Source organism: Macrotis lagotis, chromosome 2 (assembly GCF_037893015.1).
Source record: "Macrotis lagotis isolate mMagLag1 chromosome 2, bilby.v1.9.chrom.fasta, whole genome shotgun sequence".
NCBI classification, from domain to species: domain Eukaryota; kingdom Metazoa; phylum Chordata; class Mammalia; order Peramelemorphia; family Peramelidae; genus Macrotis; species Macrotis lagotis.
In genome coordinates, this window is record NC_133659.1 from 147,042,070 (window position 1) to 147,065,816 (window position 23,747).

At 36.9% G+C, this 23,747-nt stretch overlaps 1 protein-coding gene across 1 annotated transcript in view; it reads left to right on the plus strand.

The window, feature by feature from the left end:
- The first annotated feature begins 566 nt into the window (after nt 1-566).
- Nucleotides 567-23,747, plus strand: part of LOC141513277 (nidogen-1-like) — a 95,392-nt gene continuing 72,211 nt past the window's right edge. Inside the window, exons 1-5 of the mRNA XM_074222962.1 lie at nt 567-902; nt 5,238-5,464; nt 7,542-7,966; nt 16,807-16,956; nt 20,938-21,189. Of these exons, the coding sequence (XP_074079063.1) occupies nt 630-902; nt 5,238-5,464; nt 7,542-7,966; nt 16,807-16,956; nt 20,938-21,189 (1,327 nt within the window). The 5' untranslated portion in view covers nt 567-629. The remainder of the gene's footprint in view (nt 903-5,237; nt 5,465-7,541; nt 7,967-16,806; nt 16,957-20,937; nt 21,190-23,747) is intronic.

Consider the following 23,747-nt stretch of genomic DNA (forward strand, 5'->3'; position numbering starts at 1 on the left):
ATTCATCTTACTGTGGATGCAACAATTGGAGAACAAGCTGCTAAAAATCTTTCTTGTTTGGTAATTGCTAATTTCTTTAGTTCTGAAGTAATCTGGTAATAAATCCTCAGACCTTTTACCTTCATATTTGTTTCTTTCTACTAAACCCAGCTCTCTCAGATCAGTGGTCAGGGTATCTTAAATACAGGTTCCCCCTCACCCCTCCTCCTCCCAGATTTATGTGGAAGCGGAGAGAATTTGACTCATTAGTGACAGTACATCAGAGTTTTATAATATAAGAGGACTTATATAAAGTCCTCTTCAGCTTCAATAATTAAATTTCCTTGAATGTTATCTGAGTAGGACTCATCTCATTAATTATATCAAATGAGATACTGTATTTAAAATGCTTTGCAAACTATATGTATATATATATATGTACATATATATATATAACTATGCTATATAAATGTCAACTATTATTAGCAACAATAGAAATAGCAATTCAGTGTTAAGTACAAATGATATAGTGAATCCTCTGGAGTGGTTGTCATGAGAACTCATGAATTTTTTTAAAAAGAAGAATATCCTACTTATTTCAAATTACTTTTGGCTCTTTTGTACAGGTCACTACAAATGGTATCATTGCCATGAGTCGGCCTCCTCTTGAAGAAGCTAGCCCTGGTCGATTTCCACCTTCTTTTGGAGCTGTTGCACCCTTCCTGGCAGACCTTGACACGACAAATGGTGGGAAGGTTTATTATCGGGAAGATTCTTCCCCAGCTGTTCTTCAACTTGCTGCCGATTGTGTCCAAAAAGGTTTTCCTGAATTCCCTTTCCAACCCAAGAGTGTGGTGGTGGTCACCTGGGAATCCATGGCTCCTTACCAAGGGTCAGAAAGGGACCCTACCCAGGAAGGCAAGGTAAATATATATTCCTAATATACCAGTCGATTAGTCAACAAGTTTTTCTTAAGTGTTATGCTCCTGATATTGTACTAAATACAGAGAATACAAAGAAGTGTGAAAACATGGTTTCATTAGAATCTCATGTTCTAGTGGCAGATAATATGCGAAAGTCTAGGTAAATACATGTATAGTGCATATGAAGGTAATCTGAAAGGGGGAAAGCATTAGCTGCAGTTACCATAACTAAAGAGAATTTAGTGAGGGGAAATAGAAAGTTTTAGAGAAATATTCCTTTCTTTAGTGAAAAGTTTCTTTTCTTTGTATCATTAGCCTTAGCATAGTGTCAGATACAGAGCAAGTACTTAACAACTATCTGTTGATTGATTGATATCAGCTTGTACTTTAGTTATCAGTGGAAAGAGTGAATACATAAAATATATTTGAATATGATTGTCCATGGTATAGTATTATTTCATCTGTAAAATCATGTGTATTTCCATAAATTAACCTCCAAGAATGGAACCCAAGAACAGATCAACCAATTCTGAATTCAGTGATATTCTTCTTAAGAACTAGTGTCTCTGTCTATATTCACTGTTACTTAAAAAATATAACTACAAATTAGCACTGCTCCCAAATTTTAATTAAAAGTGATCTCAATGCATTGACAAAATGTTTAAACACATGTTGGATTGACTAGTGATCATATTTACTGGTCTGAGTTGTTTTTTGTTCGTTAGTTTTTATACATTATCTTCAAGGCTATACAAATTATATTACTTTTATGGTGACTGTATAGCTATAAACATAATTTATCTTTGATGAACGTTTTATTCAAATAGATTTGTGATCTCATTAACTCCTTCCATGAATGCAAATCACTATCCTCATTCATGTTGGATGTTGAACAGTAAAGATGTGAATGCATTAAAAGCCATCTCCAATCATCCTGATCTAGGATGGCTCTGGAGGAGAGGAGTGAGTCTGGCCACCTAGCATGGCACTCCCCTCACTCAAAGTCAGTTCCTGTGCTTGTCATGGCATCATCTCCATTGATGTCATGGTCTTCTGAGAGAATGAAGGACAAAAATTACACTGGATAGAGCACTGACCTTGGAGTAAGAAGACCTGAGTTCTAATGTGACCTCAGGCATATGACACTAACTAGCTGTGTGACCTTGAGCAAAGCACCTCACTCTGATTGCCTTGACTCTAGAACCATCTCTGATCATCTAGTTTCATATCTGGTTACTGGATCCAGATGGTTCTTAAGGAGAAAGTGAGGGGTGACTTACCACAGCACCCCCTCACTCAGATCCAATTCAGGTACTTGTTTCTTTCTTTCTTCTTTTTTTAGCTTTTTTTTGGTAAGGCAAATGGGGTTAAGTGCTTGCCCAAGGCCACACAGTTAGGTAATCACTAAATGTCTTAGGTCTGATTTGAACTCAGGTCCTCCTGACTCCAGGACCAATGCTCTGTCCACTGTGCCACCTAGCTGCCCCCTAATTCAGGTACTTGTCATGGCATCACCTCCATGATGTCAGTCTTCTTCGAAAACAAAGGACAATCATCATCATCATCATCATCAAAAGCTTAAGTAGTAAACTACCTGCTGAACTTGTGTGTGTATATATATATATATATATATATATATATATATATATATATATCATCTTTAGTGGATTTCTATTAGAACATTAGATCAGAAAATAAGGTTTAAAATAATAAAGATTTAAGTAAGGAAAGTCTTCAGTCCCAATCTATCCAATTGCTTACTTATAAAGAGAATAATAATTATTTTTGTTTAATTAGCATTAATAAAGTGCTTTTCTACAAAAAATGTGATTATATATAAATAATAGATCTTCAATTCAATTTAACAAACATTTATTATGTTCTTATTATGTGACAAACACTGTGCTAAGGGCTGGATAGACAAATAAGAAAAAAGAGGCAAACTTTGCCCTCATGCAGCTTGCAATCTAATGGGGAAAGATTATGTACAAAAGGAAGCTAAAAGTAGAGAATGGGAAGAGCTATGGGAAATTCTATGCTATTTCAAAGAGTAAAACCAAGCAGTTCTGCTGAAGGAAAAATGGAGTTTTACCTGGAAAGTTCTGAGCCCTCTATAAAGGAAGACTTCAAGAGTATTTATAACATATTTATATATGCAATAATATACTTATTTAACAGGAATTATTATCCCTGTTTCATAGATAAAGAAACTGATACCCAAGGCAGCTAGGTGGCACAGTGGATAGAGCACTCTCCCTGGGGTCAGGAGTACCTGAGTTCAAATCTGGCCTCAGACACTTAATAATTACCTAACTCTGTGATCTTGGGCAAACCACACCCCCATTGCCTTGAAAAAACAAAAAAGAAAAAGAAAAGAAGAGAAACTGACACCCAAAGAGGCTCATCTCAAATACTTAGTAGGGACCTATAGTATTCAGAGTTTAACAGCCAGGAAGTGTTGGAACCAGAATTTGAACCCAAGTCTCCTGATATCAAGTCCAGTATCCTTTCTGTTTTAGCCTATTAATCAGTCAACAAATATTCATTGATCTTTACTGTGGCCAGCACTGTTAGGTACTGAGGAGATACAAAGATGTATAAGACAAGGACCCAGTTTTCCAGAAGCTTATGGTATAATTATAAAAAACAACACATATACAATTTATATAATACAAAGTAGATAAGTGTTGATTGAAGTAAGTGATGCAGACAAATGCTAACAGTAAGAAGGGAGCAAGAAAAATGGAACTGAAGGGTTAGAGAAAGTTTCTTAGAGTAATTGGGATTTGAATTTTTACATTCAAAGATCTGGCTAATGTCAATACTAGGTCTGTATCCCAAAGAGTTGGAGGAAAAAGGAAAAGAACCTCTATGTAAAAAGTATTTATAGAAGCTCTTTTTGCAGTGGCAAAGAATTGAAAATTGAAAGGATGCCCAACAATTGGAGAATAGCTGAGCAAATTGTAGTATATGTTTGTGATATACTATTTTATTATAAGAAATATTGAGGGAGATAGTTTCAGAAAAACCTGGGGAAGACTTACATGAACTGATGCAAAGTGGAGTGAGCAGCACCATGAAAATACTTCATGTAGGGACATTTCTATTGTGACAAAGATCAACTATGAAAGACTTCGATATTCTGATTGATACAATGGTCCAAGAAAATTCCAAAGGATGTATGAAAAATGCTATCCACTTCCAGATAAAGAGAACTGATGAACTCTTAAGTGCAGACTGAAGCATGTTATTTTTTACTTTACTTTTCTTGATTTTCTTGCAACATGACTCATATTGAAATTTATTTTAGAAGCCTTCACATATAGATTAGGTGTCATATTGCTTGTCTTCTCAATGGGGAAGGGAAGGACTAGAGAAGGAAGAGAATTTGGAACTCAAAATTAAGATCTAGGTTTTATTTTGTTAAAGTGAGATCTGTGTTTTTGTTGATTCAAGTTCTTAGTAAAGAATTTCTCCACCAACACAAATTGGCATCTTCTCTACAACTGATGGTTTTAGAGGGTATCCCAGGGAGCTAAATGAAGAGGTTAAATGACTTGTTCAGTAGGTGTCAGGAAGGAGCTTGAACCCGGGTCATCCTGACTCTGAGGTCAGCTCTCTATCCTTTTGTAATATTTTCTTTCATGTTTATTATAAATAATAAAATAATTCTGGAGATACAGCTCAGTTATTATTTGAGGAAAAATAACAAAATACATTTCCTACTTGTTAATTTTGTTAGATCATAGATTTAAAAATAATCTCATGAAGGAATCTAGTCTGTCTAGGACTTCATTTATATTTAGAGTGACTGAACCCTTCATGTAAGATGAACCCAATATAGTCATGTTCAATTTTACAAACTTGTTAGTTTTTTGTTGTTACAATATGTTGATTGCTTGCTGCTGGAGAACTTAGAGCCAGACAGTCCTTGATAGTACAGTTTTGTGTCACATTTTAGAGATGCAATTATAGGCTAACTTTGTTATCATCAGCTCTGTGTAACTCTCTCTCTCTCTCCTCTTTGACTCTATCTCTCTCTCTCACACACACATGCACACACTCTCATTTAGTCAGAGGAAGCTTAGTGCTGACAGTATACTCTTAGACAAAACTTCAGTTTAGAATATAATAGAAGACTTGTAAATCACTGTCCCATCATTTGGCAAAGATGCTTATGCTGAAGTGAAGTCTCTAAAAAAAGATCTGTGTGCTGTCCTCTCACTGTCTACATGGGGTGTAGCCTGTTGAAGATTACAAGATTAGAGTTGGTCAGTTTAAATATTTTGGGCTATTTTTCCAGATTTTAAACTGAATTTTGAATTTTCTCCACAGAGAAACACATTCCAGGCTGTCTTAGCTTCCTCTGACTCCAGCTCATATGCCATTTTCCTTTACCCAGAAGATGGTTTGCAGTTCTACACCACATACTCCAAGAAGGATGAAAATCGAGTTTCTGCTGTGGTTGCATTTAGTCAAGGCCTAGTGGGTTTCTTATGGCAAAATGATGGTGCCTACAACATATTTGCTAATGACAGAGAATCCATTGAAAATTTGGTCAAGTATGTTTTATTTGTTTTTGAATAGACTTTCCTCTCCCTACTACCCTCTGTCTTCTAATTAATAAATCACCTTGGCTCTTCTTCCCATTTTTCAAAGTGGCAATGTTATATGCAAAAGTGTACCACCTGGACATGTCTGCGTCTACAAATTACTTTTTTTAATACTATGGTTTTAATTTTTTATTGAATTTGTTTATTTTTATATCAGTTTTGTTTCCAGATATATCCCTTTCCTTCCACTATTCAATGACTCATCCCTTGTAAAAAAAGAATAAAAGAAAGTAAAAAGAAGTAAAAAAGGGACAGTTTTAAAAAAAACTGACCAACATATAGGATCTTAGATGTATAGCTGGAAGAAACCACAGAGGCCATCTAATTCATTCCTCTCATTTTACATATAAGAAGCTTAAGTGACTCTAGGATCATACAATTAGAAAGTGTCATAGGCAAGAGTTGAACCTAGTTCCTCTTAACTCAAGGGTGAGTATCGTGCTCTTTGCACTGAACCTAATCAAATCTGCCATATCCCACAATCATAGGCTATGACGTTTTAGATTTTTATAGTATCTTTTGGGGGGAAGAGTTCATTCTGCTCTGAATCAAGTAACCATGTATCTATATTTTGCGGATTGTCCTGGTTACTACCAATTTGTATTTGCATCCCAAAAGGTAGAAGCACCAAAACTGTGCTTCTCTTACTGTGAGCTTAGGCTCTGAGGAAAAAAGTGCTCCAAAACTTTCAACCAGGAATGACTTTCAAGGTAGGAATGAACAGAGGCAGCATATTTCCTTGAAAAGAATACTTTATTTGGCATCAAAGGACCTGGATTCAAATTCTGACTCATAACTTTTGGGATCTGGCAAGTCTCTTAATCTCTTGGGGCCCCAGTTTCCTCATCTTTAAAATAAGGAGATTGGGTTAGATAACTTTATGGTCTCTACTACTCAAAAAAAAAATCTGAGGCGGCTAGGTGGCACAGTGGATAGAGCATCATCCCTGGAGTCAGGAGTACCTGAGTTCAAATCCGACCTCAGACACTTAATAATTACCTAGCTGTGTGGCCTTGGGCAAGCCACTTAACCCCATTGCCTTGCAAAAACCTAAAAAAAAAATCTATGGTCTTTTATTTTGTTGTGCAGAATAGGGCAAAAGGGGAAGATATTTAGACTGCAGTTTACTGAAACCCAAATTGTCTACCTTTGATTCCCTTCTTTATAATGGATTAGCAAGGGGAAACCACATCAACTTTCTTTCCTTTTTTGATTTTTGCAAGGCAATGGGGTTAAGCCCAAGGTCATACTATCATCTTTCTTGTAGCAAGTTCTGACTTATTCTTCACCTGTCCCAAGGTTACATTACTTGAGCCTAAGACATTTGGATTGATCATACATCTATTCAAAATTAAATTCAGTATTAGCTTTATTTTTCCAACTTTTCTCTCTGAGGCTCTAAACTTTCCATATGGCATGTCTCCTTTTTGAATCTATCTGCCTTATATAAAAATAAAAATTTGTGTTGAACATTTTAAAATATCTATGGTATACGTAAACTAGTAAATTTTGAGGTTGGAACAGAAGTTAAAAAGAAAAAGAAAGTAATAAAAAAGGTAAGTTTAAATGGGAGGAAAGATGGAGTATTTTTAGTAGCTTTGGCATTAGTCAATAAGAATCACATATGCTAAGGATTTTCACCTATATGATGGAAATCAATAGCATTTTAAGACAAAATGGCTTCTCTTAAATCTACCTTCTTAATATCTCAAAGATTTGTTTAAATGGGGAAAACCTCTAGTATTTGGAAGCAAAGAGTTTTCTGTGCTCATTAGCACATCACAGTGGCCCTGGAGAGTCTTATTCCTGTGGCAGGTCAGATAACCTTCCATTTGAACCTGTTCTTCCACTCCTTGCCACTTTTGATAAGAATGCTATTTTGGTACACTACAGAAGATTTCAGTAGGGTGAAGGAGGATCTGTTTTATATCCTCTGTTTCATATATATATATCCTCTATTTGCAATTTGTTTACTAATTTTGGATAGGAATGCTTTATGAGAAATGCTGTTCCATTTTGTCCCTAGGAGCAGCAATGCAGGACGTCAAGGTGTCTGGATTTTTGAGATTGGAAGCCCTTCCACTGCCAGTGGTGTGGTGCCAGCTGATGGCAGCCTTGGATCTGATGGTGCAGAATATGAAGATGAGGAAGATGATGACTATGACTTGGTGAACATATCTGAGAGGACTCTGGGCTTGGACGATGTGGGCACTACAATTGATCCCTATGATGTCCCTAGGAGGGGAGATGAAGACACATATGACTTGTTAAATCCCATCTCCCCACGTCATGCCAGTACGGAGAGACCACCTTTAGAAGAACCCATTGTGGTGGAACAGTACCCAGACCTTTCTACTAGGGGAACCAAGTCACTCCTATACCCAGCTGAGGGATTTCCCCAGCAGCATCCACAGGTTATAGATGTGGATGAAGTAGAGGAAACAGGGATTGGTAAGGTCATTTAATTTTCTATTGGTGTATTATTTGGGGATGTCAGTTTGAAAAGGGGAGAATTAGTGTCTGAATTGCCCAGTGGTATAATATGTATATAATTTTTCTAGTTTTGCAATATGGAGCCCATAGAATTTAGTATTTGGAGAGATATGAGAGATCAAAAATTTGTAATCTCATGTCCAAGGATTTCCCAAGGGATTTGTGGTTAGATTTCAAGGGGTCTATGAATGGGGATGTTTAAAGAAAAAGCACATCTTTATATTAATTAACCTCTAATTGAAATTTAGCATTTCCTTCAATTATTTAAAAGGCAATCTTTGAAAAGGGATCCACAGGCTTTACCAGAATACAAGAGTGGGATATAATAAAAAAAATTTAGAATCCATGCTCTAGTCCCTTCATTTGATTGAGAAGGAAATAGCGTTGGGTAGAGCATCAGTGTGCTAGTGAATGTTTACTGGCTCTCCAAAACAAACAAACAAAAAAACTCATGTATATACAACATGCTCTCAAGGTTAATCTGCACCATTAACATTTTCTCCATCACCTTTTTTTAATTTTTAATTAAAGTTTTTATTTATTTTGAGTTTTACAACTGTTCCCCCCAATCTCACTTCCTTCCTTCCACCCCCCCACAGAAAGCAATTTGTCAGTCTTTACATTGTTTCCATGTTGTACATTGATCCAAATTGAGTGATGAGAGAGAAATCATATCCTTAAGGAAGAAACAAAAAGCATAAGAGCTAACAAGATCAGACAATAAGATAGCAGTTTTTTTCCCCTAAATTAAAGGGAAATAGTCCTTGAACTTTGTTCAAACTCCATGGTTCTGTATCTGGATACAGATGGTATTCTCTCCTGCAGGACAGCCCAAAATTGTCCCTGATTGTTGCACTGATGAAATAAGCGTGTCCATCAAGGTTGAACATCACCCCCATGTTGCTGTTAGGGTGTACAGTGTTTTTCTGGTTCTGCTCATTTCACTCAGCATCAGTTCATGCAAATTCCTCCAGGCTTCCCTGAATTTCTGTCCCTGCTGGTTTCTAATAGAACAATAGTGTTCCATGACATACATATACCACAGTTTGCTAAGCCATTCCCCAATTGAAGGACATTTACTTGATTTCCAATTTTTTGCCACTACAAGCAGGGCTGCTATGAATATTTTTGTACAGGTGATGCTTTTACCCTTTTCCATCATCACTTCAGGGTATAGACCCAGTAGTGGTATTGCTGGATCAAAGGGTATGCATATTTTTGTTGCCCTTTGGGTGTAGTTCCAAATTTCTCTCCAGAAAGATTGGATGAGTTCACAGCTCCACCAACAATGTAATAGTGTCCCAGATTTCCCACAACCTTTCCATCCTTTCTTAGTCTAAAGAATTGATGAAACAATAAATCAAGCCCAAATTTGTAGCAATTTGATAAATAAGGTGTAATTGCTCAGACTAAAAATTTAACAATTGATTCTCTTTCATGAGACTATTTGAGGTGGTTCCAGCACACTTTTGTGATGGGACATGGACTTGGAGGAAATGCTGTGTTCTGACAGTTTGTAAAACCTACAGTTAGAGAGAGAGAGTTGTAATGTAGATATCAGGCTATCAGTCAGATTAGACTTTTGGAGTTGGTACTCCAAATAATGTCAAGGTGTTTTCTCATCTCTCCTAAAATCCCAACATACCCATTTAAAGGGATGCTGAGAAAATATGACCTTGAGAATCATATTTTCTTATTCCACTACGCTACCTAGCCGCCCCTTTATTTGTAACTCTTAATATATGAGATAGAACAAAGTCTTGAAAGGGACCTTTGAGTCAATGAAAAAGTTTCTTCCATCTAAGTATTTCTATAGGGGAATAAAAAAGATTGCACACAAAACAGCAAATGTATTGGGTACAACTTGCTATTTTTTTTTAGTTTTTTTTTTTTGCAAGGCAAATGGGGTTAAGTGGCTTGCCCAAGGCCACACAGCTAGGTAATTAGTAAGTGTCTAAGACCGGATTTGAACTCAGGTACTCCTGACTCCAGGGCTGGTGCTTTATCCACTGCACCACCTAGCCGCGCCGCAACTTGCAATTTTTTAAAAAACAAAATAAAGTTACGTAACTTTATTTTTTATTTCCCTCCTCCTTACCTTAGAGATGGCTGCCATTAGACACCAATCTGTCTATAAATAAGTAAAATCATTCAACATATACTTTTGCTTATCAGTTCTTTCTCTGGATTCAGATAATATCTTCCTTCATAGGTCCTTCATATCTAATTGGATTATTTATAATATTTAAAATGACTTAGCCATTCAATTGGTCTTCAAAACAATATTGCTGCTACTGTATACAATGTTCTCTTAGATCTGCTCATTTCTCTTTTCATTATTTCCTGCATTTTCAATCACCTCCAATTGTTAGAATTGTCTTCCTTATACTGATATGGACCCTGTCTGCTATTCCTAGTTCTTAAACATAAGTAATTTTTCTCCCATATTATAACCTTTTAAATATTCTAAGGTAGCTTGATTTCCCTTCTAAGACTTTTTCTTGTCTAACCATAGCATCCTCAGGCCTTATATTTGTCTATCTGTTAACCTGAAATCATTTCTTAAATTCTGTGTGAGGAATTTGGTTGTTTTCCTTTTATAAATTTCAACATCTATTGCTGATGTCATCTCTTTTTTTAATTTATTTTTTATTCTCATTTTGTACAAATGTTTTTTTTACATTAATAAAATATTCTTGTTTACAAGTAAACAAAATACCCCTCCCCCATGAATATAGATAGACTTGCTTGGGCAAAAAAAGTAAAGGGCAGAGAAAAAAATTAAAATAAAAAAATAATAGTAATAATTGTAGGTATGGCCAGATGGCGCAATGGATGAAGCACCAGCCCTGGAGCCATGAGCACCCGAGCCCACATCCAGCCCCATAGACCCAACAGTCACCCAGCAGTGTGACATGCAAGCCACCCGATCCCCACTGCCCTGCAAAAACCAAAAAGAAGAAAAAAAAAGACCCAAAATAAAATAAAATAGTAATAATAGTAGGGGTGGCTGGGTGGCAGACAGAGCATTGGCCCTTGAGCCAGGAGCACCTGGGTCCGAATCCGGCCCCAGACACCCAAAGATCACCCTGCTACATGGCCCCAGGCAGGCCACCCAGCCCCACTTGCCCTGCACCCTCCCCCAAATAATAATAACAAAAAATGTGCTTCAATCTTTGTTCCAACACCAACAACTCTGTCATGGGTGGATCACATTCTTTATGATAAGTCCATCACAAAAGTTACTTCCATATTTTTCCAATGTTGCCATTGCTGATCACAACTCCCTCCTTTCTTATTTCTCCCCTACCATGTACTATATTTTCTCTCTCTTTTCACTCTGACTCTGCTGTAGGGTCGCTGAGTGGTGCAGCAGACAGATCCCTGGTCCTGGGGCCAAGAAGCCCTGAGCCCCCATACCACCCCTTAGGCCCAGAATCCACCTGACCCTATGGTCCTGGGCAGGCCTTCCAATCCCAGCCCCTTGCAAAAAGTAAAAAAGAAAATGTGTTATATCTGACCACTCTCCCCCCATGGTCCATCCTCTCCTCCTTTATTCACATCCCCACCCCTTCCCCCTGCCCCCCCTTCTTACTCCAGATGTCTATACCCCATTGAGTATATTTGCTGTTTCCTCTCCTAGCCATCTCTAATGAGAGCAAAGGTTCCCTCATTCCCCCTTGCCTCCCCCCTTCCATATCATTGCAATAGCTCATTGTAATAAAAAAAATCTTATTATGTGAAATATCTTGGACTATTCCCCCTCTCCTTTTTCTTTCTTCCATTCCATTCCCCTTTTTTTTCCTATTGACTCCATTTTTACACCATATTTTATCTTCGAATTCAGCTTTCTCCTGTGCTTCAACTATAAAAGCTCCCTCTACCTGCTCTATTAATTGAGAAGGTTCATATGAGTATTATCAGTGTCATTTTTCTATGCAGTAATACATGCAGTTGATCCTCATTAAGTCCCTCATATTTCCCCTCTCTCCTCCAATCTCCATGCTTCACCTGAGTCCTGTATCTGAAGATCAAACCTTCTGTTCAGCTCTGGCCATTCCAAAAGGAACCTTTGAAATCCCCCTGGTTCATTGAAAGCCCATCTTTTTCCCTGGAAGAGGACATTCAGCCTTGCTGGGTAGTTCATTCTTGGCTGCATTCTAAGCTCTTTTGCCTTCTGGTATATTGTATTCCAAGCCCTATGAGCTTCCAGTGTAGTTGCTGCTAAGTCCTATGTGATCCTGACTGCAGCTCCATGATATTTGAACTGTGTCCTTCTGGCTGCTTGTAATATTTTCTTTTTGACTTGGGAGTTCTGGAACTTGGCTATAATATTCCTGGGGGTTGGTTTTTTGGGATCTCTTTCTCGGGGGGATCGGTGGATTCTCTCCATTTCTATTTTGCCCTCTGCTTCTAGAATATCAGGGCAATTTTCCTGTAGTAATTCTTTGAAAATGATGTCAAGGCTCTTTTCCTGATCATGACTTTCAGGTATTCCAATAATTTTTAAATTATCTTTCCTAAGTCTGTTTTCCATATCAGTTGTTTTTTCAATGAGATATTTCACATTTTCTTCTAATTTTTCATTTTTTTGGTTTTGAAGTATTGAGTCCTGATTTCTGGTAAATTCATCAATCTCCCTGAATTCTATTCTTTGTCTGAAGGATTTGTTCTCCTCAGAGAGTTTTCTTATCTCTTTTCCCATCTGGCCAATTTTCCTTTTTAAAGCATTCTTCTCCTCAATAACTTTTTGAACTGCTTTATCCGTTTGACCTAAGCTGGTTTTTAGCATGCTATTTTCTTCAGCATTTTTTTTGGATTTCCTTGACTAAGCTGCTGACTTCATTTTCATGTTTTTCCTGCATCTCTCTCCTTTCTTTTCCCAGTTTTTCTTCCAACTCACTCATTTGATTTTCAAAGTCTTTTTTGAGCTCTGTCATAGCCTGAACCCAATTTTTGTTTTTCTTGGAGTCTTCAGATGCAGGAGCTTGTGCTTTCTCATCTTCAGACTGAGTATTTTGATCCTTCTTGGGCTCATTTGCAAAATATTTCTCAATGGTCTTCCTTTTGTTTCTTTGCTTGCTCATTTTCCCAGCCTAAGCCTGTTTTTTGGGGTGCTTCCTGAGCTTTTGGGACACTCCCACAAGGGTCTCAGTGTGTGAGGCTCTGTCCTCCCTCCTGGTCTGTGAATGACCATAAGCGCCCCCCTCTGCCACTGGGCCAAGGTGGGGGGGGCTGTTGTTCTATGGGGGGGCCTAGACTGGGATCAGGATCTGAATGTGGTCAGAGCCCCAGAGTCCTGTTCCAGAGGCAGAGGACAGAGCTGGGCAGTCTCTCTCTCTCTTCACTCCCCCTCCCTCAGCTCAATGGGCTCATGCCCTGGGGGCTCCTGCTTACCAGCTCCGCCTGCTTCTGTTTCCAGGTCTGGGCTGCTGGCTGTGTGCCCAGAGGGCTGGGTTCCATGTGCTCACTCTGGCAGAGGTCCCCCGCTGTTCCCCCACTTTGTGCCCAGTGCTCCCTGGGGTGCAGCTCAGGAGACTCCCCAGCTGTGAGCCGCGGCTCCCGGCGCCCTGGGGCTGCCTCCAGGAGGCTGAAGTTCTTTCACTCTGGTGGCCACCCCTCTGGTAGGCCGCCCCTCTGACCCTGGGGAGCAGAGCCTTTCTGCTCTTTTCTAGGTTACCTTGAGTAGGAGAACTACCTCACTGGGCCCCTTTGTGGGTTCTGTCTCTCGAAAGTTTAGTTAGAGTCCTTAGCTTATGAGTTTTTATCAGAGAGCTCTTAAGACTGGATCCCTTCATGTCGCCATCTTGGCTCCCCCCCCCCATCTCTAAAAACCACAAACATAATATGACAAAATCCTGTCTTTAAGCTAGTCTTGGGGTATAAGATTTAACACCTGTCAGGATAATGACAGGATTTTTAAGAGGTGGAAAGGACCTTTGAGATCTTCCATTTTATGGATCAGGAAACTGAGGCTCTCAAATGTGAAAAGTTTTGCCCAAAATCACCCAGGCAGCAGTGGACAGAACTAGTATTTGAACTCGTTTCCATTAAACTGATCCCATGTACATTTCTGAGACACAAAATCTGACCTGCAGCAATCTGAATCTGTGTTATAACAAAACTCTAATATTTCTATTAAAAATACTGTTTATTAAAAACATTTTTAATGCTAACATGGTATAATTCAGCAAAATAGATTTAAATGGCATGGAGCAGTGTCTGTTTTGTATGATCTCTTTTATATGATGATAATAACTCATGCTTATAAAGTAGCTTAGTAGAGAGAACACTTGACACAGTATCAGAAAGACCTGGGTTCAAATTCTGATTTAGATAAGAGTAATATGACTCTGTACACATCTCTTAATTGCTCAATGCTCCAGTTTCTTCATCTGTGAAATTAGGAGGTTAGGTTTGATGGTCTTTAAGATCTCATTTAGCAAGAAGTCTAGGATCCTCTGATCTAAATGAATTAAAAATGCTTTATTCAAGACAGACTCATGGAAGGTTTTTAGAGATGAATGGCTCACCTGTGATTACAAAGTCAGTTAGTGTCAGGTCCCACTCCCAGACCAAGGCTCTTTCCACAGTTTTACCCTACCATGGACTTATTCCCCATCTATAAAGATAGTAGGTCAAGACTCTTTCCCCAGTCTCACCCTATAATGGTCAATTATTATTCCCCTTCTATAAAATTATTAGACCAAGACTCTCTACAGTCTCACTCTACCATGGTTTTATCTCCTTCTACATGGCTTTGGAGAAGTTTGATTGTTTCATTTTATGTCCTTATTGTGATTTACTAGATGGTCAATAAAGGCAGTCATAACCTCATTTGAAATTTCTGAAGAAAGTGACAGGCAAGATGTGGAGACCTGGTGATACTGTTTTCATGAAGGAGCTGACAACAGGAAAGTGGTGGTTTAATCCAGGTCACATAACAAATCGGTGGCAAGATGAGGAAAAGATTGCTTTATTTTGCCTCCTAACTGAAAGCTCAAGGCCCCAGTGCCCCTCCTTTAAACATTTCATCATTGGTGTCTTACATGATACTAAAAGTTCTTAGGAACATGGCAATCTGCCTCTTAAAACTATGTTTCCAATTAATCCTCCCCAGATGTTTTGGATGCATTTCCCTCAGATGTACTTATTCACTTGCAGATGTCTAACTTGACTTTCATTCTATTTCTGCCATATTTCCACCCTATCTAGGTATGTTTGAATTTCTTGTTTATGAAATGATTTCCACTTCTCCCAACCTATGTGGGATATTTTATGTTTGTTGAAAAAAGATTTTTGTTTGTGAAAGCCTTGAAAATCAAAATCTGGCTTAAAATCAGGTGTTATTCCCTCTCTTACTTCTTCCCAGCTCTTTCACTATTTTCATTAGTAAGTGAAAAATGACTTCACCCTAGCCTTCAATGTATTTGTGATATTATCCATGGAGGCCCCCACTGACATGCAGGCAACTGGGGAACTACTTGAAAGCTTGGGGCACAGTTGGAGATTGGGTAGTCAATAGCCTTACAAGTGTGTGTGTTCAGTTAAAGGCCCCAATTTCCTTTTTTCCCAGCTCCCTCTTTACACATCCCCTAAAAATGTCTGTTATGTGACTCCATTCCTGGAGGATTAATGGAAATTACATGTGATTAATTTTCTATTGCTTTTGACTTCATTCATGTGTTGACTTCTAATTATGTATGGGATTGTTATCACAGTCAGAAACTCCCTCCCTGTTGTGCTTAGATAGACCACATACAAAATTAATTCGCTTTGAATTGTTCAATTAAATGAACTAGTTTATAATTTTGGTAAGAAGGAATCTAAGAGATGAAATTTTTAAATAGGAAGGTCCCCCCCTTTTTTTTCTTTGATCAAAGGATTTTAAAGCCAGATGTGACTATGTATTGTTGTTTATGAAAAACATTGGGAGTAGCTTACCTAGGTGTATGAATGTTGACTTCTGATTACTGATTATAGTTGTTGATCAATGAGATGTTGTGAGTCTCCCCCACATCTGAATCAACTTCAGATTCAAGGATTTACTGTGGCAGACTGGTAAACCTCATGAAACTTTCTCAGAAAAATATTTTTTACTTACATTCATAGTTGAAAGAAAATGTTAAGTTTCAGTTAGAGATTTAGTGAAATTAAAGATGTAATTCTTTTCTCCTATCCAAGTTCAAAGACTCAAAATTCAATGCTTTTCAGAACCTTTGCTCTAATGAATACTATTGTGCTAAAAGAAATGACAAATAGGATGGTTTCAGAAAAACCTGAGAAGATCTACATGAACTGATGCAGAATGAAGTGAGCAGTGAGATCATTGTACACAGTAACAGCACTACCATAGTGAGATTCAGCTATGAAAGATTTACATGTGCTAATCAAGATAAAGAACTAAAATAATTCCAAAGGACTCATGAGGAAAAATGCTATCCACCTCCAGGAAGAAAAAATGATGAATTCTGAGTTCAGAAGGAAACATGTTATTTTTCACTTTCTTTGTCCTTTTTGTTTTTGGTGATATGGCCTAATAAGTAAATACATTATACATGATTTCACATGCATAATTGTTATTATTTTTCTTGCTTTCTTAATGGTCAGAGGAGGGAGAGCATTTGGAACTTAAAGGTTAAAAAAAGGAATGAAAAAACAAATAAATAATACATTTTTCAAAAAGAAGATCACTTCTATATTCTAGAAGTGATGTGAGGAAAGGTATCCCAAAATACAGTTACAGGTAACACTCACAGAGACCCTAACTAGAGTGTTTTTTTCCTTTTTTAAAACAGTTTTCAGATACAACACTGATTCTCGACAGACTTGTGTCCAGAACAGATACCAATGCTCTATTCATGCACAATGCAGAGATTACCCAACAGGTTTTTGTTGTCATTGTGTTGCTGGGTACACTGGGAATGGTAAACAATGTGTTGCAGAAGGTAAGTAACTCACTTCCTTACAATGGATTTGATAAGGTATTGGGGGGGGGGGGATGGTCAGGGCATCTGCCTTCACCCAAGTTCTGTAGACATTTAACACTTTTAGAAGTGAAATGAGGGAATTCTCAATACCAGAAAGACCAGTGGTCACCAAGTGATGGAACTTTTAGTTATGAGGCTTCATGAAGTATATCTCCTAAAGAGTGGAAGAGTTATCATATATACTAGTAGAATGAGTCTCAGGTCACTGAAATCACAAATCCTTAAAGTAAAAAAAAAGTAAAATATGTTAGATGATGAAAGTGATTTTGAATCTCTTATTCCCTGTACTTCCTTTGTACTTTGCTAATAATGATGGGATAGCTTTAAATCTGCTTGTTCTGGTTTGAGGAGTTCTATTCCTTTCCCATACTATTTTTTTTAATCTTAAATGTTTGAGCTTTAGTATAGGTTAGTGTAATGCAAGAATATAGGCAGAAATAGTGAAATTAGTTTGCTGGGGGTTGGAATAATTAATATCTGTTCATTTCCCCTGCTTTCTACTCTTCTTTACCATCCTGCATACTCTGCTAAATTCTATTTGTAGTTGCTAGGAAAACAATATGTTTCACAGATGTAGTTCTGTGAACCTAATAGACTGTTAGATACTGGGCTGTCCTTAATAACATTGTGTATTTAGCAGACTGTTAAAACACACCTCCTCCTCCAGTTCCTTTTGACAGGTGCTCTTGAATCAAATAAGACAAGCTCTAGTATTTTGGAATGCAAGGGGGCAATGGAAAGCATTAGGTCCTGGATCATCCCTGGTGGTCTATGTCCAGTGGCTGAGATCTGTTTTAGCTATATCTTGCCTCAGAAAGATGTGATTTGGTTCTTGATAGACCTGATCATCAGAAAGGTTTCCTATTGGTTGTATTGGTCTCAGTCTCCAGTGATGTCAGTTATCTGAGGTAGCCCTAGGGGGTCTTAGAACCAACTCAGCACACTATGGCAGCCAAAATAGCTTCTGTGAACTGTGAATATTCTGAATTCTGGCAGTAATAGAACCCATCTGTAGAATTTTATCAGTTTTGATAGCAACACTTTAGGAAGGATGTTGAAAAACAAGGACTTTTTCTGCTTGAGGAGGGTTGGAGATCATGCCATGTGAGGATCTGGAAATGTTTAACTGGAGGAGACTAAAGGGGACCAAGCTAGCTGCATTCAGTTATCTGAAGGGTTGTCAAAAAGAAGAGGGATGTAATCAATAATTTCTAAAAGTGGAATGAACTACCTTGGGATGAAATGGATGAAGACTGCATGACTTGTTGGGTTTCTTGTAGAATAGAGATATCTTATAGATTCAGGTTAAACTGGAGAACCTCTGTATGAGGTTCTCATATCATGGAATTCCATGATTTTGCAAGTTTGGCCTAAGGATATCTGAAGGCATTTACCAGGATAAAGAATAATTTTTTTTAAAATTTCTTACTTTTCTTACTTACATTTCTTTCTTTTTTTTTAAAAAAAGTTAATCTGATGCCTTTTGTTTTTATGTTACAGTCATTTCTAAATATAACCTCCCTTTTTAACCTTCCATGAGCTTTCTCTTGTAACAAAGAAAAAAATAGTTAAAACAGATCAATTAACACAACAAAGCTGTGAGAATTACTAATAAATCCTAAGGAAAAAAATTAGCCTTATCAATGTTAGAATGAAGAAGACTTTTTATTTTATAGCAAGGTCAGAAATTAAACCCTTCTGTTAAGGGTTTAAGTTGAGCGCACACACAACATACAAAACACACACACACACACACACACACACACACACACACAGACCAAAAACTGGTTTTGTGGTTTAAGTATTTGTTGGCTTTCATCTTATTTATAAAAAATTAATTTTTCAGTTGAAGATTTGACATTTCATTTCCTCACACTCCCTTTATTAGCTTAGTTTGGCTCAACTCTTTATTGTAATTGTTCCTTGGATACATTTTTTTGATATTAGTCTACAGAATTCATAACATTCTCCAGTGCCATGAAAAATTATGCCAAGTTCAAAAATGCTATACAGTAAATTGTCTAATACTTTAGATTAGCTACTTGTAGATATGTAAAACAGCTAGATATTAATGGAGATATGGGAAATCTACCCAGGTATGAGTTTAATTGTTTTGTGCTCATTCATTCAGTTGTTTCTCTAATAAATTTTCATGGAACACCTAACATATTTAAGAATCTCAAAGTTGGAAGAAAATTCTAAGGTCATTTAATCAATCTCAAGCCTTATAACAAGATGCCTATCAATCTTTCAATTGAAAATCTCTAGCTGTGGAAATCTACTCCCTCTTTGGAAAAAATTGTTATCTGTTGTATTATTTTTATTTCCAAATGTATCCCTCTTCCTCCTTTGGAACAAAGAGTAAAACAAGGAGATAAAACAACAATTCACCAAAACTAATTAACAAGGTATGTGAAAATATGTGATATTCTACTCTCATAGTCTCCAGCTTTTGTAAAGGAGAGAAATAGTGTTTTCTCAATTCTTTTCTGAGACTGACTTTGGTTAATTACACAGATTTCAATTTTATATTTTTTGATACTTTCTATTTACATAATTGTAGTTCCTGAGCATATTGGTTTCTTGGTTCTGGTAATTTCATCTTGTATCAGTTCATATAGATCTCCCCATGTTTCTCTGAATTCTTCACATTTGTCATTTCTCATAGCTTAGCCACCCATTACATTCATGCACTAAAATTTTTTTAACCATTCCTAAATCTGGGCATATGACCAGTATTTCCACAGTGGAAAAGCACTCTGCAAAGTAAATACTACTTAAGTTAAATTTAAATTTCTTTTGCTTGGAGACTTTATTTAAGTCAGGTCACCCCCTTCCCTAAGTGATTAGTTTTTAGTTCTTTTTATAAAATTAAAAATGTTAATAAATTTTTATTTTTGTTTTTTTTTGTTCTAATAGAAGTTCTAATCCATATAGAGTAAAATTCCAGTTTTAGCTGTCACATCTCTAGGAGGTTGGAACATTTATTGGGGAAAATGGAAAGCTTTGGAAGATAAGTCAAACTGTTTAAGGCCATTTAGATATCAGCTTCTTCAGATCTCTATATATATTTCAATCAGGTCTATGCTAGAAAAGTAAACTAGGCATATTCTATTGTATCAGACCACAGGAATTCTTTGAATCTAGGACCAAGCCAGAGCAGCAAATGGAATGGAATGAAGAGAAACACTTTTAAGGACTTACTGTGTTCCAAGAAATGCTTCATGTTAGGAATAGAAATAGAAAATTTATACAGTCCTGATCACAAAGACTTCACACTTTAATTGGGACAGTATTTCCTAGGGTGCAGTCACAGGATTGATGGCAAGGCCCAGAGATCTTTAGGATGTACTATCATAGGGAGAGAGAGGGCAGGATTTGGTCTTTCAAAGGGAAGAAGTCTTATAGTGGTTTCAGTGCCAGGGACCTAGGATTATCTCTGAAAGAGTTTAGACTTGATGCTTTGGATGGGCCATCTTAGAATGAACAGATCCTCTTACATTCTGAAATAATGATGGATTAGATAATATTCTTGTCATAGACTTCCCCTTAATTTTCTGGATGGCAGTGTTATATTTTGTTATTTAGAGGCCTATTTTAGATGTGTTCTAAACTACCCAATGTGATGTACACAGAGGAATTTACCTTCTCTAACAATTAAAGACCCAATTGCATAAAGATATTTCATACCATATTTTTCATTTCATTGTTGACCTTTTCTTAAATTGAGTTTTGAAAAAGGACAAATTTTTTAGCTTATCCTAATATAGTACATCCTGGTTCTGTTCTCATGGATTGGCTTCTCCATGAGCAGGATCCTATGATAAGAAGTGTGGTATAACTTGCTCTCATTCCCGCCTCCCTTTTTGGAAGACAGGCTTGAAATTAGAATCTCTGTGGGCTATGGGCTTGTTTTTTAATCTTCTGTTTTCCAAACAGGTTCTCCCCAACGAGTTAATGGTAAAGTTCGAGGAAGGATCTTTGTAGGGAATAGCCAAACTCCAATTGTCTTTGAGAACACTGACCTCCATTCTTATGTTGTGATGAACCATGGGAGATCCTACACAGCCATCAGCACCATTCCTGAGTCTTTGGGTTATTCTCTGGTACCTCTGGCTCCTGTGGGAGGCATCATTGGATGGATGTTTGCTGTGGAACAGGAAGGATTCAAGAATGGATTCAGTATCACTGGTAATTTCCTTATATCATAATCTATGGATCAATTAGTTTTTTCTTAGAATGCCTGTGGAGCCTGGAGCCATGTATTGGGCATCAGCAAGGAACACTATATCTGGGCATAGCTGGTGTAAACATTTTGAGGGTCATTTTGGTCTCTGAAGGCAGACCATACTATTACTTGCATTCTTTTTAGTAGTATGAAGGCAAAAGCTACTGCCAGTTTTCCATGAGGGATGCCAACTGATGATGCCCAGGGCTACATTTTGACCTTGCAGAGATTTTTTTAGTAATTTGAAATTTTTTGACAATGCAAGTGATTGCCATTACTGCAAATATAACAGCATAGTTCCTATAAACTGCTGTATTCTATAGGCTATTAGGTTTCGGGCTCAAAACTTAAGAAGCACTTGACATTTAGCCCTTTTTTTTGAGATGAAAAGAGGGAAAACAAATGTCTGTCCTTTCTGATTATTTTAAATATCTGGGCTCCAGTTTTCTTATCTTCAAAATGAAATTGGCCTAGATGACCTCTGAAGCTTCTTCTAGCTCTAGATGTTATGTTCAAAGAAGGTAACTTAGCAGTAGCTGATTACTTGGTTAATAATTCCTTGAGAATAAGTTTTTTATAACTGTCATTGTCTTTTAAAATCTCCACTAATTATTCAAAGCATAGAAAAAGCTTGTATATAGATTCTCAGATGAATGTAAATGGGTAAATCCTATTCTTTCTCTGAAATTTATCTTCCTCAAGTCTCCCCATTCAAGTTTCCAATGCCCCCCTGTTATTTTTCCCCTTTTCCTTTCTATCAAAATAATAAAGGATCAGAAATCAATCTTTATATGTATCAATTAGTTAATTGTTAAATAAATTATTTTCACTAGGTTACTTCAACCAGAATTTGCATGATAAATTTTCCAACTCTAATGTAGACTAAAAAGCTTTCCTTCTTGCTTCCTTCCCTGAAAAAAAATAATAAAGTCAGCCTCTTCCCCCTTCTCCCTGCTCCCACTAACTAAACCCCAATGATTATCTTTCCTTTCCCTCCCTTTTATTCTGTCCTCAGATTTGAAGTTGCATATATTATGTTTTCTACCAATTCTGGTATTATTTTATTTAATAATTCTTTCCTACTAGAACCTTCAGGTATGCAGCCTTACACTGCCTGGGTTACACTTCCCCCTAATAACAACCTTTCTTATAAAGAAATGTATCACTGAAACTCATTTTCTTTGTCAATGGAGCAATGCTTATGGGCAGAATTAAAAATTCTTTCTATCTCATCTGTTGGGTCTTCACCTCCCACAAACATTTGTTGATTAATTAGGACAATGTCTTGGATATAGTGTATCTTTCCTTAAATATTTTCCTTAGTTATTGTCATCACAGATGTTCATTTAATAAACATTTATTAAGTGCTTGCTGTGTACATAACACATTTCAGGATACAAATGAAACGGAAGTCAGAATTCTTCCCCATAGCTTGTTTATAGTTTAGGAAGAGAGACTTACCAGAAACAACCAAAGAGTATAAACAAATTAATGATAACATATTTCAATACTTCCCTAACTGTAAGGGGCCACCATGTATTTTTAAAAATACAATCTTTAGGATATTCTGGTTTCTAAATGTTAGCATTTTCTCTTCTTGTCTTAGTCATAGCCCAAAGCTATTTCATTTTCATATTAATAATATAACAATAGGAACTGATATTTTCATAGTTTAAGGTTTATGCAGATTTTTTTAATGTACATTATCTCAAAGGAGTTTCATAACAGCCATGTGAAATAATTACTTCAAATTCTATTATCCCCATTTTTCAGATAAGAAAATTAAGGAATAATAGATATTAGAACTGCAAGGGGGAACTTAAAGGTTATCTAATCTAATTCCCTTATTTTATAGATGAGAACCTGAGGTTCAGAGAGATGAACCCACTTATTCAAAGTTGCCCTGGATAGTAAGTAGCAGTCAGACAGAATTTGAACTCAGATCCTCTAATTTAAAAAACAAAGCTTTTTCTTCTCTACTACCCTAATGAGATTCTTGGCATTTAGTGGCACAGGATGAAAATTTGAATTCTTACCTCTCAAGGAAACTAATTACTTTTCTTGGTGATCAGAGTACACCTTTATTTGTTTTCATCACAGCCAGAGGTATACCTTGTCCACCATGACAACCAATCTATATCCCTTCTCAGATGGCTTGATTGTAATTCTGCAGGGGAAACACAGAAATCTGAAATTAAGTCTTGACTTGTATTTTTCCAGCACCACTTTAGAAAATGGTTTAGTTGCCCTGTTTTAAGCCAATCTCCTAGGCTTCTCAACTGTCTTCTTCCAAATAGTGCAAGCTATCAGGAAGATTAAGAAATCATTTCATCTCATTTTTAGTCTCAGCTCAGGGCTTATTCAGATTTTGCCTCTTATGGATTGAATGATAATCATTTTTTATTGGAAATATGCTACTGATTTTTGTTTTTAGATTACTACTTTTTTCTACTAATTATCCCTCTAATAACTCTCCCTTAAAACAGAAAAATACTGTCAAGCAAAGCAAACTGACATGTTG